The following is a 15,708-nucleotide window of genomic DNA, read 5'->3' on the forward strand; positions in this document are numbered from 1 at the left end:
ACTTACTGTTTGACCTTGTACTTATATCTCTATTATTTCAAGTTTATATATAGATAGAAATATGTAACCTGTAGATTAGACTACGAGTATGTGGGTTGTTGTGCCCTACTGTGATACAAAATGCAATTGTATGCATAGACAGTCCCACTTAGATTGTAAGGTCTAACAAATAACTAAACATGGAAAGTACATCACGTTTCGGCCAAAATTACATCAAGCACAATAACACATTGCTATTAACTCAGAAGAAAATGTGGGTTATCAACTAATTTTATAAAGACATTCAACTGACCCGAAACAAGACAGGCAATCTAACTAAACATTTCTTTCTCCCCCCCCAAACCAACGCCAATGTCATATTTTAAAACACAACAGTACATTGTAACATACAGTAATTCAAAGACCAACCCACTCCTCGAAAATACAGACAAGGCAACCAAAACAACACAATACATTTTACTGCATCAGAAACGCATTTAAAGAAGCCATGTGACCACATTCATAGTGGACACATACCGTATGCAGACGGACCTGCCTTGGAATTGTCTTAATGATGTCATTTTCTTGTTGCAAACTGGTTTTCTGGTTGAGAAGAAATCATACAACCACATTACAAGCAACTGGTCTCTGTTACAACCAGGCAAAGACATATTTTTCACGACAAGAAGACATAATGGGAACGACATCATATTTTTTGTTGTTATCTTTTCAGATTACAACTAGACAAAGACTTATTTTTCTGTTTGCTAAAAATAATTAACTTCTGCATAAACTTTCACACAACCAGTATACAACCTGACTACGATGCCATAAAATAGATTATACTGAAACCAGTGTTGCCCGCTAGGTTACCAGTCAGATCAAGCCTGACATTGGGTGAGTTACTACTGATCAATGACGCGTCTCCCTGACATCACACAGAGCTGTTATCATTTACACTCCACATTACCAATCCTGATTATTTCAGGGGTATTGGCTTTGGCTTAGGTGATACATTCACTCGTGGAAAATGAAATGATCAACTCATTTAGACTTAAGTTGGAAAGGGGATATTCTCACTGATGATAAGTTTAAGGTTTAGGGCCGTTCAAGTGAGAGCACATTCACATGGTCCATAGCGCTGGTTGGTATATGGGTGCCTGCTTCCTATCAGTGATGCTCCACTTCTGAGCCAAGTAGCTAGGTGGTGCAGCTGTTCCTTTCAGATAGACAACGAGCAAAGCCACCCAAAAACACCAACGAACGGAACGAAAAGGCAAAAAAGTAGTTTGTTGTAACATGTTTGCAAATCACAAGCCAAACCAGTATCCTCAGAGAGTCAACTTTGAGAGTTTATGGGCATATATACATTTAAATATATAATTTTTCACTATACTATGTATGCCATTTAGGACTCCCAATCTGAAAGAAATCAGAAGAGAAGTGAAGAGCTAGACTCACTCTTTCTTTTGTACCCTTGAGTGTGAAATATAAGTTATTGAGTATAACATCATCTTGTAAAAAAAAAGGAAAAAGGACAATTAGAAAATCTGAACTTCAAAATGAGTGTAATATATATCCTTCAGAACTAATCTACTCCCGGAAAGGCTAACTCAGTGTTTACTCAATTTATCCCGAATTAAGTCTTTGAGCCAATCAAATTCGTGTGTGTTATAAATAGTAATACTCAAATACATTTCACACAACACATTTAGTAATGACTGGATGCATTTGAAACTTCACGTGCAGTAAAACTGTCGTATGAATTCATACAATGATTTTATCGATAGGAGTGGGGAGTCGTGGCACTCGTGCATTGCTAAGCACACCAAATAAACGATATGCGCAAGACAGACGGCACTTGCAATAGCCCATTTCACACCATAGCCTGCTGAATTTACAGGTTTGATTTTCCTTTCATTTACATTTTGTCAAAAATGAAAATGTGTCACCGACTCGCCCATGGACTAATGATTCAGTATTGTCTCAGTTTGGCTTTCGACTAGCAATGTGCGACATGAACGCGCAGTTACAAACCCGGCTCAAGTAAGCGGCGGGTGAACGATCAATATCTGCCTTCATAACATGCGTGAAGCCTGAGCTGGAACGTGAAGCTAACTGAAGCTAGCTAATTTCAGAAAAGCCCGAATATATCGAGCTATATTCGTTGTATAGCCCTCTGGACTTCAGTTGACTCATGTTCGACTGATATAGAACAAACTGATACAGTAATATAGAACACACACCACTGTGAAATAAATAGAAAAACACCAGGGAATGCTTCACATAACACTAAGGCCTCTACACAAATGTTAGAGAACACCAAGTCAGTCACAAAGTCAAATAACCACAAAATAACACATTGGACAACTCTCGTCACCACAAACAACAGGTCCAACAAGAATGTCCAAAATGTTTGTTCGCAAAAGTGACAGTTACAACTCTGGAACACTTGGTGGCGTCGTTCGCAAATGCCCGTCGTCTGTGTCAATCAGAGGCGGTGCCTCGCCAATCGGCACACGGCGGCTTAGCAGTGATATCGTTCCTTTGGTTGGAGAGTCTACAAGTCTACAAGTCTACAAGTCTAAAGCTGTCCATGGAAGATCCACCATGGTAAGTCAATCTAGAGAGGGCTTGTCCACCTATAGGAACCAAGGTATTCCCATGAAGAGCAGTGAGACTCTGTCAATGAGACTATCATTAAGGAGGAAGTTGTCAGCAGTACAGTTTTTTGCTTATTTCCATTTCACTCCGTTCCCATGTGAATCTGTATGCATGTATGTGCCTTTTACCTCAGCCCTCCCTTCCCTTACGTCTCTTTTCTACCACGTCTCTCCAATACAGACTAAACAGTATGCATCTCTCTCTCGCTCTCGTGTCTCTCCTGTGTCTCGCTCTCTCTCCTTCTCTCGCTCTCCCACGTCTCTCTCTCTCTCTCTCTCTCTCTTAAGCCATGTTGTTGATGCTCTCCCCCAGTAGCCAGTAGGTCTTCATCCTCCCTTTGCCCTTCATCTCCACGTCTCCCCTCAGCTCCAGCTGGAAACAGTTGAAGTCGTCCAGCACCACGCGCGTGGCCTCCGACACGTGGATCTTCAGGGCTGAGGGATGATAACGTGACAGAAAGGTGGTCATTTGAAGCCAGAGAAGGACTAGTGTATGTGTATCCTGATAGGTCATGAGATTGTAGATACAAGAGATGGGTCACTCTCACCCTCCCCATTGGATTCCATGCGAGAGGCTGTGTTGACTGTGTCTCCAAACAGACAGAACCGAGGCATCTTCAGTCCTACAACACCAGCGCACACTGGGCCTGGAGAGAACACACACACACACACACAACCTATTCCAATATTCCACAGACCCTAATGATTCCACAGTGTCAGACAAGCTCAAGGAAGTGCATTTGTCAGAAAACAAATACTATTTGAACCATACAACCCCCCCTTCCCGCCGCTCACCACTGTGGATGCCGCTGCGCAGAAAGAGCTGCTGGGCAGGTCGGTGGCGGATCCTGAAGGAGTGTACGGCCTCCAGCAGGGCTAGCGACATGCGGGCGATCTCTCGGCCGTGCAGATTGCCATTCCTCACGGGCAGCCCAGACACCACCATGTACGCATCGCCTATCGTCTCCACCTGAGGGCGCCACAGAGTGAGAGACGGTCACGCTGTCACCAGGGTTCTTTAATATGTCTTTGACCCAGTGGTGGGTAACCGTGGTACAGGAGGCTCACAGCATGTCCAGGTCTTTGTGTCATTCTAGCTCCAACACACCTGATTTAACTAGTCTTCAAGCACTTGAGCACTTAACTAGTCTTCAAGCCCCATCATCGGATGAGGCCACAGTGTCTCCTGACCCCTCCTGTCTCAGCCTCCAGTATTTATGCTGCAGTAATTTATGTGTCGGGGGCTAGGGTCAGTCTGTTATATCTGGAGTATTTCTCCTGTCTTATCCGGTGTCCTGTGTGAATTTAAGTATGCTCTCTCAAATTCTCTCTTTCTTTCTCTCTCTCTCTCAGAGGACCTGAGCCCTAGGACCATGCCTCAGGACTACCTGGCATGATGACTCCTTGTTGTCCCCAGTCCACCTGGCCGTGCTGCTGCTCCAGTTACAACTGTTCTTCCTACGGCTATGGAACCCTGACCTGTTCACTGTGATTATTATTATTTGACCATGCTGGTCATTTATGAACATTTCAACATCTTCGCCATGTTCTGTTATAATCTCCACCCGGCACAGCCAGAAGAGGACTGGCCACCCCTCAGAGCCTGGTTCCTCTCTAGGTTTCGGCCTTTCTAGTGGGTTTTCCCTAACCACCATGCTTCTACACCTGCATTGCTTGCTGTTTGGGGTTTTAGGCTGGGTTTCTGTACAGCACTTTGATATATCAGCTGATGTAAGAAGGGCTGTATAAATACATTTGATTGATTGACTTGAGTAGCTGAATCAGTTGTATTAAACGCGTGCACACCCTGTGTGAATAACAAGGTTTAGACTCTGACTTCACCTTATAAACATCGAAGTTGTCGATGATGGCATCGAAACACGTGTAGAGGTCATTCAATAGGGTCACCACCTATAGGGAAACATGAAGACTTTCAGCCACTGCATAAAATATGTGTCCTTTAAGTAGAATAACAGTCAATTCATTTGCCTTCAGATATGAGGCAGTTGCAATACAGTTAACGTCTGAAAAGTACACATTGAACACAAGTATGCTGAAATGAAGTGCAGTTGATCGATCCCAACTCAAATATATTATTTTCATTTGCTCAGAAAAACGGCATACTCCACTTCTCATTCATGATAGCCTAAAGTCATTGCATATCAGGACTAGACTGTATTGTCAAGCTGCTGTTGACTACGTTCATTCAGGACTGACCTGCATGGGCGTGCTCTCTGCTGAGATGGAGGTTAACCTGCTGTAGACTACGTTCATTCTGGACTGACCTGCATGGGCGTGCTCTCTGCTGAGATGGAGGTAAAGCTGCTGTTGACTACGTTCATTCTGGACTGACCTGCATGGGCGTGCTCTCTGCTGAGATGGAGGTAAAGCTGCTGTTGACTACGTTCATTCTGGACTGACCTGCATGGGCGTGCTCTCTGCTGAGATGGAGGTTAACCTGCTGTAGACTACGTTCATTCTGGACTGACCTGCATGGGCGTGCTCTCTGCTGAGATGGAGGTAAAGCTGCTGTTGACTACGTTCATTCAGGACTGACCTGCATGGGCGTGCTCTCTGCTGAGATGGAGGTTAACCTGCTGTAGACTACGTTCATTCTGGACTGACCTGCATGGGCGTGCTCTCTGCTGAGATGGAGGTTAACCTGCTGTAGACTACGTTCATTCTGGACTGACCTGCATGGGCGTGCTCTCTGCTGAGATGGAGGTTAACCTGCTGTTGACTACGTTCATTCTGGACTGACCTGCATGGGCGTGCTCTCTGCTGAGATGGAGGTTAACCTGCTGTAGACTACGTTCATTCTGGACTGACCTGCATGGGCGTGCTCTCTGCTGAGATGGAGGTAAAGCTGCTGTTGACTACGTTCATTCTGGACTGACCTGCATGGGCGTGCTCTCTGCTGAGATGGCGGTAAAGCCCACGATGTCACTGAAGTAGATGGTGACCGAGTCAAAGGCCTCAGCCTGCACCGTCTCCCCTCTCTTCAGCTGCTCCGCTACAGAGCTTCATCACACACAGACAGTGATAAGCAGAGTGAGTGTGTGTGTGTGTGTGTGTGTTTTTGTGTGTTTCAGTCCAATCACCAAATTATGTTTGTGTGTATAGTTTTTTGGACCTAATTATTATTATTTTTTTACACAACTTAGTACATTGACTTAAAAATCATTTAGGATAACAAAAAAGCTAAACAACTTATTTCCACTGTGATCCTCTTAATACACTCACTGTGGAAGTATCTGGTAGAGCAGTGCCTCGGCCTTGCGTTTCTCTTCATGGTAAGCCTGTGTTCTTTCCTCCACCAGTTCTTCCAGGTTATTGGCGTACTGCTCCATACGAGACAACAGGTTGTCCAGGATATTAGACCCATAACCTCTGTGGAGGGAGGGATGGCGGGAGGGATGGAGGAGAGGAGAAATGAACAGGTAAAACGGCAGCGGGAGGTTTTTGACGGTAGTTGCCAGAGCAGTGCAAACCTGTTGTGAGTACATCAAGTCGTTGGGTAAAATAAACACGGACATGTTTGTGTGTGGAGACTTATTGTGAATGCATGCAGATCTCTAACGTGAGTGGATAGGTATCAGTGCATGTCTGTAGATCAGGCGCCATATAACATGCATGGTGTTAATGGAGGTTTAAGCAGTGCGTACAGACATAGTGTACCTGTTGTGTTTGCGCAGCAGCAGCTTGATGTGGTGGAACTCGGGCCTCTCGTTCACGTCCTCGTTCCAGCAGCGCTGCATGAGCTGGCCCACCTCTTCACTGTGGCTCTGGGGGCAGAGGGAGGGCCGCAGGTAGGGCCACTGGCCCAGCGCCACGCGCTCTACGATCTCTGGTAGAGAGAAAGAGGGAGGGAGGAAGAGACGATGGTGAGAGAATATGTGAGAATCCATAAAACCATATTGTACTATTGTACTAAGGCACATTTCAATTTCAGAGCGAGAGAGGTGGAGCTCAAGTGAGCTTAATTTAGAAAAGCTACCTTGGACAGACAAGCCTCTTTTCCTTTCCAGTAACAAGAACGAGACACGTTAGAATAGTCCCAAGGTTGCAGTAAAACCAGCCTCTTTCTCAAGGTCAATAGTTTCAGAGACATAACTGTATCAACAACAAAACACTCCTTCTTATAAGTCTCTTCTCTGTCATCAAGTCTCAATCTCCTTCCCTCTCTCTTTCGTTTCTGTTCCCGAACAAGGCGGCACTTCAAACGCAGAGGCATCCTAATAGACTTGAATATGAAAGGCCAAGTCAGAATGAGGTTGAAGGAAACAATGTGTTCTGTTAAAAACACACATTTTCCTAGGTCCCTCAAATTAAACAAAATCAAACTGGTGGTGTATTTAATATAGGCAATCTCAATAAACAATGAAAATGAGAAAAAAGGGGCCATGTGGAAAAAAGGTTGGGAACCCCTGCTTTACCCCACCAACACACATGACCACCCCCGCTTGACAACAGGCGAACCGATTGGCAACATTTCAAGCTAGCTGTGGAGTGAGCTTACGGCACATTCTTAACTCTGTTCATGTACAGAATAACAATGTGCTTCCATAAGAGCCTGCCTAGGCATTTCTACTGACAGCAACTAGGGAGCTAGCCCTTTATGACCACTGGGATCTACTTTTGATCCTACATACTTAGGGGAATGTCAAAGAGTCCTGAGCAGATTTTCCTAGGCAGGAGATTTATGTTTCCCTGGAGAATAAGGTGGATGGCAGCAATTTACAATGTGTAAGTATGTGTACTTATACATTGTGTGTGTGTCTCTGTGTGTGTGTGTCTGTGTGTGGTGAAAGATATATGGTGACAGAGAGTCGGCACCTTAGAGATATGACAGAATCAGGGCTGACAGGACTGGAATGTAAAAGGGAAGATGGAAGGTGAAGATTGATAAAAAAAAACACCTGAGGGAGAGAGAGAGAGAGAGAGAGAGAGAAGGGGGAAGAAAAGAGAGAAGGGGAAGAAGAGACAGAGAGATGTGTGGGAGAGAGAAAGGGGGAGGGAGAGAGAGAGATGGGGAAGAAGAGAGAGAGGGGGGAGGGAGAGAGAGGGGGGAGGGAGAGCGAGAGAGAGGGGGAGGGAAAGAGGGAGAGAGAGGGGGAGGGAAAGAGGGAGAGAGAGGGGGGAGAGAAAAATACAGAAATTAAGAAAGAAAGATAGAAAAAAGAGAAGGAAAGAGAGTACTACATGATTTACTACATTTAGCATTTTAAAAAGTAATGTATTACAACTATGGGTTATCACTGCTGGGGTGGGCACATTATTAGCATACTAGTAATTATAGGTATTACTAGACCTGCATGAACAAACACATACACACATGTTCATAGTACTTCCCGAGAGAGAGAGATATAGAGAGAGCGACAGGAGGAAGGAGGGTTGAGAAACCCACACACTTCTCAGAATCTAATTGGATTCAGTGACATGCTTCTTGGAGAACACAAATAAGAAATGACAAATGTGTAAAAAAAAGAAAAAAAAAGAAAAGTGTTTCTCTCTCTCCAAGATGCCTTTCAAAATGATTTGTGTTCAACACAGAAGCTAATATAGTCCAGGCCTCTCTTGAATTTGTTTTTATCTCAATGAGACTAACCTGGTTAAAGGTAATAAAATAAATATATATTGTGCAATTAAATGCTTTGTCTTTCCCCAAAATAATCAAAATAAAAGATGCCAACCTCATCCGTTTTTCTCTTTTCATTGTCTTTTCATTGTTATTCCATGTCTGTACTTCAATCTTTAAGTCTAACCCTATTTACCTTGATATGTATTCTATATAATTACAGTGCCTTAGAAAGTATTCATAGTCCTTGACTTATTCCACATTTTGTTGTGTTACAGCCTGAATTCAAAATGGATTAAATAAAAAAATTTCCCCTCAGCCATCTACAGGCAATACCCAAAGTGAAAACATGTTTCTAGAAATTTTTGCAAATGTATTGAAAATGAAATACAGAAATATCTCATTCACATAAGTGTTCACAACCCTGAGTCAATACTTTGTAGAGGCACCTTTGGCAATGATTACAGCTGTGAGTCTTTCTGGGTAAGTCTCTAAGACCTTTCCACACCTGGATTGCGCAACATTGGTCCATTATTCATTTCAAAATTCTTCAAGCTCTGTCAAATTGGTTGTTGATCATTGCTAGACAACCATTTTCAGGTCTTGCTATAGATTTTCAAGTAGATTTAAGTCAAAACTGCAACTTGGCCACACAGGAGCATTCATTGTCTTATTGGTAAGCAACTCTAGTATAGATTTGGCCTTGTGTTTTAGGTTATTGTACTGCTGAAAGTTGAATTCATCTCCCAGTGTCTGGTGGAAAGCAGACTGAACCAGGTTTTCCTCTAGGATTTTGCCTGTGCTTAACTCCATTAAATGTATTTTATATCCTGAAAAACTCCACAGTCCTTAACAATTACAAGCATACCCATAACATGATGCAGCCACCACTACGCTTGAAAATACTCAAATTACTCAGTAATGTGTTGTATTGGATTTGCCTGAAACATAACACTATATCCAGGACAAAAAGTGAATTGCTTTGCCACATTTTGCAGAATTACTTCAGTGGCTTGTTGGAATATTTGTATTCTCTACAGGCTTCCTTCTTTCCACTCCTGTAATTACTGTAGGTTAGCATTGTGGAGTAAGTGCAATGTTGTTGACCCATCCTCAGTTTTCTCCTATCACAGCCATTCAACTCAAACTATTTTAATGTCACCATTGCCTCATGGGGAAATCCCTGAGCGGTTTCCTTCCTATCCGGCAACTGAGTTCGGAAAGACGTCTATCTTGTAGTGACTGGGTGAATTGATATATCATTCAAAGTGTAATTAAAAACTTCACCATATTCAATGTCTGCTTTTTATTATTTTTTACCCATCTACCAATAGGGGTCCTACTTTGCGAGGCATTGGAAAACCTCCCTGGTCTTTGTGGTTTAATCTGTGTTTGAAATTCACTGCTCGACTGAGGGACCTTAATGTGTAGGGAATAGAGATGAGAAAAAAATCATGTTAAATACTAATATTGCACACAGAGTGAGTCCATGCAACTTATTATGTGACTTGTTAAGAAAATGTTTACTCCTGAATTTATTTAGGCTTCCCATAACAAATTGCTTTTAATTTTTAATTAAATGGTAAACATTTCGGGAAAACATAAGTCCACCTTGACATTATATGGTATTGTGTGTAGGCGAGTGACAAAATCTCAATCTCAATTTAATCAATTTTAAATTCAGGCTGTAACACAACAAAATGTGGAAAAAGTCAAGGGGTGTGAATACTTTCTGAATGCATTGTACTTGCCTGAAGAACACGCACAGACATACACACACCTTTGGGGCTGAGGGTGTCCCCCTCGACGTGGAAGACACCTCGGAGCAGGGCCAGCTCCTGCAGAATGATGCCGAAGCTGTAGATGTCACCTTTCTGTGTGCCACATGGTGGGGGACTATCTGCCCTCAGCAGCTCTGGAGCTGCCCACAATTTCCCTATAGAGGGAGAGGGAGTGAAGGGGGATGGGAGAGAAAGAAAGAAAGAGGGAGGTAGAGGGGGAAACCTTTATTTTAACAGGGAAGACATTGTAATGGAAATGTTAATGTTTGTGCTTTTCTTATAATTAATTTCTGTCTTCTATTCATGTGCTGTTCTAATAACCAATTTCTTTGTTCATGCAAGTGGCTGACTGTACAAATCCTCATTATCTGTAGCTGCAATGTGGCAGTACGTTCAGACCGTGTTTTGAAAACAAATGACTGTTTTGAGAACGAACTAGATATCTCAGTTTCAAGGTCTCAGCTTAGAGAGAAGAAGCCTCGTGAAGTATTTGTCTGTCACATGTTATAAACCAGTATTTGTCGGTCACATGAATGAAACAAATGGTAATGATTAATTAATTATGCTAAATCATGCAAATAGAACTTGTCTGTGTATAGCCGTATATAAGACAACTACTGGGACTGCCCCAGCAGGACTCCTGATTGACATGTGTACTGTGGTGCATTAAGATGGTTGGAACCTCTCCAGCGCGCTGACAATAAACGGGGATTCATTTAAGATTTACTTCAAGTGTCCCTGTACAAGAATTTCTACCACAACATATTGAAACCTAGGTCTCTTTTTCGAATGTGCCCTGTATAATAAAACATAAATATACACATTATAGACTATATATGCAGTACCAGTCAAAAGTTTGGTCACACCTACTCATTCAAGGGTTTTTCTTTATTTTACTATTATCTACATTGTAGAATAAAATGAACGATGAAATAACACATGGAATCATGTAGTGGGTCTTCCTTTCCTGTGGCGGTCCTCATGAGAGGCAGTTTCATCAAGTTCTTGAAATGTTCCATATTGACTGACCTTCATGTCTTAAAGTAATGATGGACTGTTGTTTCTCTTTGCTTATTTGATCTGTTCTTGCCATAATATGGACTTGGTCTTTTACCAAATAGGGCTATCTTCTGTATACACGACCCCTACCTTGTCACAACACAACTGATTGGCTCAAACGCATTAAGAAGGAAAGAAATTCCACAAATTAACTTTTAACAAGGCACACCTGTTAATTGAAATGCATTCCAGGTAACTACCTCATGAAGCCAGTTGAGAGAATGCCAAGAGTGTGCAAAGCTGTCATCAAGACAAAGGGTGACTACTTTGAAGAATCTCAAATATAAAATATATAAATATATTAAATATTAACACTTTTTTGGTTACTACATGATTCCATATGTGTTTTTCATTATTTTGATGTCTTCACTATTATTCTACAATATAGAAAATAGTAAAAAGAAAGAAAAACCCTGGAATGAGTAGGTGTGTCCAAATATATATATTTTTTACACATTATACACAACATAAGAATAAAAGGCCATTTCAAAGATGTACTTAGAGAGAGAGAAAGACAGAGTTTTAATACCCACCCTTTCAATCAGCAACTAATCAATACTTTTTCAGCCTGGTGATTTGACTGTTGAGCCACATCAATGACAAGTAATTAAATGGAGCCAGCAAGGGCTTTCTCAGGAGAGGACATTGTTACAGAACATATAGACAGAAATATATTGTGTAAAACAGACCATAGTATCAGAAAAATGGCATGTTTAGTTTATTTGAATAACACCAACAACAATAGCAGGAATCGTGCCGCTCAATCACTTGGTTTGAGTTAATGTAGAGTGTGTGTGTGTGTGTGTTTGTTTGCTCATGCGTTCAAGTCTTTGTCTACGCGTGAGTGTGTCTCTGCAGCTCTGGTAACTCACGGGCATAGTAGGCGTGTGTGTCCTCCATATTGGACTTTTCGCGAAAGCTAGCCAGCCCGTAGTCAGTGATCTTCAGAACAAAGCGACTGTCCACCACGCAGTTAGAGGACTTCAGGTTACCATGGGAGACGATGACGCTGTTGTGAAGGAAGGCCATTCCCTAGAATGAAAGATGATGCGATTCACAATATTTCTCCAAACAGTGGGCGACCCTGTGTAAAATGTTTCCTGCACAGGTCCATGCAGAGGGGCAGGAACTGTCACATGCTTTTAGCCAATGAAATTGCATTCGCTGAACAACCTATGCATTACAGGTCTATAACCAAAAAATGTGTACCCTCCCATTAACTTCCATTGAAAATAGGCATAACTTCCTCTGCCAAACCTTGAACTTCCTGTGGACAAAAAAAAAGGACGGCTATCTCTTCTAGAAAATACATTGAGGGGCATTAAATAGAGACTAACTCAGGTAAAATGCATGACTTCTTCATTCATCAGACACCATCTGTCTACCCTTCATCATTAGCATCACAACACATGCCCGGCCGCACGTATGCACGCACACACACACATCTCCAAAACCTGAAAAATCCCAACTCCTGCTGCAGGCAATATACCTGACGGGTTGGTTGGATGTGGTCTTATCCCAAACATCTTGTTGAAAATATATGTCACAAATCTAGTGTAAGAGCATGCAAGAAAGTGGGAGTGACAGGTACCAGGCTTGGCATAACTTTCTTCATTGACAAAACCAAAAGCTATCGAGGTACGATAGAATAAATATGAGTTGAATGTTTTCGACCTCTCCCCCAGCCCCGATACTGTGAAAACAACCTTAAGTACCAGTTAAGTGGTCTGGGCCCTTCAGCACATAGACATATTATGCTCGTGATCCGGTTGGTTCGAATCCAGGACCCATCGCTACTTTGTCACAAACCCCTCCTGTCTTTCCTCCTTCTATACTGTCCTGTTTCTGAATGAAAAGAATCTCTGGATGAAGGATGGAGACGCACCTTAACAATGTCGTTGATCAGAGAGTATCTGAACATCCAGTCCAAGGTGATGGTCTCGCTCTCCATAAGATCCTGCACAACACATGAACAGAACCGTGACTATTTACGCACGCACGCACGCACACACGCACACACACACACACACACACACCCTCACACACACCCTCTCATATTCAGACCCTATTCCATGTTTCAAATCAGCTATACATGAAGGTCACCAACAGGTCAATCCCAGGCCACAATGCCGACATACTAATATGCATGACATGTCATATTCCATCCACACAGGCTGTTGGTGTTCAACAACATGTAGCCTAGATGGCAAACCAACCACCTCAAGACCCAAGGGTAGCTACTGTAAGCTAGATGGCTCATTACTTACTCACTGTGTGAATGTGTGATGTGGGAGATGAGAGAACAAAATGGGTTTCAGTTAACAACGCTAAGGTCGTGAGGTTATAGAACAGAACAAGGAGATCCTATAGGCTGTGTGAAGTACCTGCAGGCTGCCTCGGGGACAGTACTCTGTGATGATACAGATGTTAGGAGGATCGATACAGGCTCCGATAAAGCGAGTCAAGTGCTCGTTTTGAACATCACGCATCTGGAGGCAAGAAGATGAACATTCACAACATACTTAGTTACAATCTACATTTACATTTTAGTCATTTAGCAGACACTCTTATCCAGAGGAATGCATACATTTCATTAAAAAAAATCCCGTACTGGTCCCCCGTGGGAATCGAACCCACAACCCTGGCATTGCAAACACCATGCTCTACCAACTGAGCCACACGGGACCTAATTGACACCTGAGCGAAGTATACACCTTAGGAACGTGATAAGTAGAGGAAATAGTAGAAAGGACATTGTTGCTCTGGCAACATGTTTACAGGCCTACTGAATAAAACACTCACATGTTTGAGCTCGAAGAGCACCATCCTGGTGAGCTCGATGCGCTTCTTGTTAGTGACGTACTTAATGGCAGAAATGTTTCCCTGGAAAAGGAGGCCACGTTAACACAATATTTCACCATCATTGGACTTTAAGTGTCCTTCAATAATATAATAATATCTATTTATTTGAAAGTACTGTTAAAGGGAGTGGAATGCACTTGTAATTCCTACTCCAAGGATGTAAACAATGCAACTGCCCACGTGAACCCTAGCAGAATCCTGGTACGGACACTTATCCCTGGCAAATATTGGGTCTCACTTTAAACGAAGTAAAACTGATAAAGGCTTCATAAGCACTACATAAATGCTTCACAAATCATCTGTAAGCATATGTCATACACTATAAATGGTTTATGAAGGGTGACATAACCATTCCCACTGTAGGGCGAATTGCCAAATGTGACAAAACACACAATGTATGTTTATACAGCATTTATAGCAGGGGTTCTCAAAGTGGGGTCCAGGTAGTGCAGGGGGTCTGCGGCCCAATGTTTTTTTAAATGAATATTATTAACAAGAAGAAATGAAACTAATTATGGCAAAGGGATCAGTGGAATATGTTTAGAGGGTGTACTACAATACAAGACAATGACATATTAATCTACAATCTATGTTCTTAACCCTGGGCAACATGGGCCTGGGAGGCTCACATGGTTAGTAGTGATCACAGAACGCCACCAATTATACATTTTTCAACTCAATAGTTCTTGTATTCCCCCCAAAGTTTTTTTTTTTAAAACATAAATGCCCTGTAATTAAAGCTTTAAAATTGTAAACTTTTCTCTCTGCCTCATGGTAAAATGTGTTGAATTGCACAATATTAGCTTTATAGCTGCAACAACAAAGCATCTCTCTGCCCCATGACAAAATGTGTAGAATTGCAGGGAATTAGCTTGAAAACGCTAAATGTTCTCTCCGATGCTAAGAGGGGGCCTTTAAAATGTTCCTTCCCAGGGCCCGAGACTTGGTTCGTCTGGCAATGCACTGCCAAAGTTAGCAAAACTACTATGTTATTTTAATCTCACTCGTGTTGTGTCTGATGAGGTCCCTAATGAATTTGCTATCACAAAAGGGGTCCCTGGCCCCAAAAGTTTGAGAACCCCTGATTTATAGAGTAAAACATACGCTTATAGACGATTTGTGAAGCATCTATGTAGTGCTTATAAAGCCTTTATGCATGCTATATAAAGCCTTTATACATTGTACTTTGTTTAAAGTGGGAACAACTATTGCAGGTAGCACTACACAAATCCTTAATAAAGCAAATATCATAAGCATTGTCGGTGTGACAACAAGCCCTGTGTAAAAGAACAGACCTTGTAGTAGCCAGTTTTGGCGTAGATCTGGAAGTTTCCTTCCATGGTCAGGAAGGAGCCATAGTTGGAGCCTCTCTGTGGACCATATCGAGAGGGAATGAGGACTTTTCAGCGTGCATATCTGTGCTTTTTCAACACAGAGTGTTTCTCTGTATCGGTGTACGTGTAGGTGCGTGTAGGTGTGTGTAGGTGTGTGTGTAGGTGTGTGTAGGTGTGTGTAGGTGAGTGTTGGTGTGTGTAGGTGTGTTTAGGTGTGTGTGCGTGTAGGTGTGTGTAGGTGTGTGTGTGTAGGTGCGTGTAGGTGTGTGTAGGTGTGTGTGTAGGTGCGTGTAGGTGTGTGTAGGTGTGTGTAGGTGTGTTTAGGTGTGTGTAGGTGTGTGTGCGTGTAGGTGTGTGTGTGTGCATGTAGGTGTGTGCGTGTAGGTGTGTGTGTGTAGGTGTGTGCGTGTGTGTGCGTGTGTGTGTGTGTGTGTGTGTGTGTGTGTAGGTGT

At 42.5% G+C, this 15,708-nt stretch overlaps 1 protein-coding gene across 3 annotated transcripts in view; it reads right to left on the minus strand.

The window, feature by feature from the left end:
* Positions 1-252: 252 nt before the first annotated feature.
* The window catches only part of LOC115173623 (atrial natriuretic peptide receptor 1), a 126,622-nt gene continuing 111,166 nt past the window's right edge, over positions 253-15,708 (minus strand). For all 3 annotated transcript variants that reach the window (XM_029731898.1, XM_029731897.1, XM_029731899.1), the window contains 13 exons: positions 15,218-15,292; positions 13,863-13,943; positions 13,445-13,549; positions 12,946-13,017; positions 11,933-12,092; positions 10,001-10,156; positions 6,321-6,489; positions 5,886-6,032; positions 5,540-5,663; positions 4,485-4,553; positions 3,438-3,612; positions 3,191-3,289; positions 253-3,077 (listed from right to left, as the gene is read on the minus strand). In XM_029731898.1, the coding sequence (XP_029587758.1) occupies positions 2,926-3,077; positions 3,191-3,289; positions 3,438-3,612; positions 4,485-4,553; positions 5,540-5,663; positions 5,886-6,032; positions 6,321-6,489; positions 10,001-10,156; positions 11,933-12,092; positions 12,946-13,017; positions 13,445-13,549; positions 13,863-13,943; positions 15,218-15,292 (1,584 nt within the window). In that variant the 3' untranslated portion in view covers positions 253-2,925. The remainder of the gene's footprint in view (positions 3,078-3,190; positions 3,290-3,437; positions 3,613-4,484; positions 4,554-5,539; positions 5,664-5,885; positions 6,033-6,320; positions 6,490-10,000; positions 10,157-11,932; positions 12,093-12,945; positions 13,018-13,444; positions 13,550-13,862; positions 13,944-15,217; positions 15,293-15,708) is intronic.

The sequence above is a fragment of the Salmo trutta genome, chromosome 34, assembly GCF_901001165.1.
Source record: "Salmo trutta chromosome 34, fSalTru1.1, whole genome shotgun sequence".
Classification (NCBI taxonomy): Eukaryota; Metazoa; Chordata; class Actinopteri; order Salmoniformes; family Salmonidae; genus Salmo; species Salmo trutta.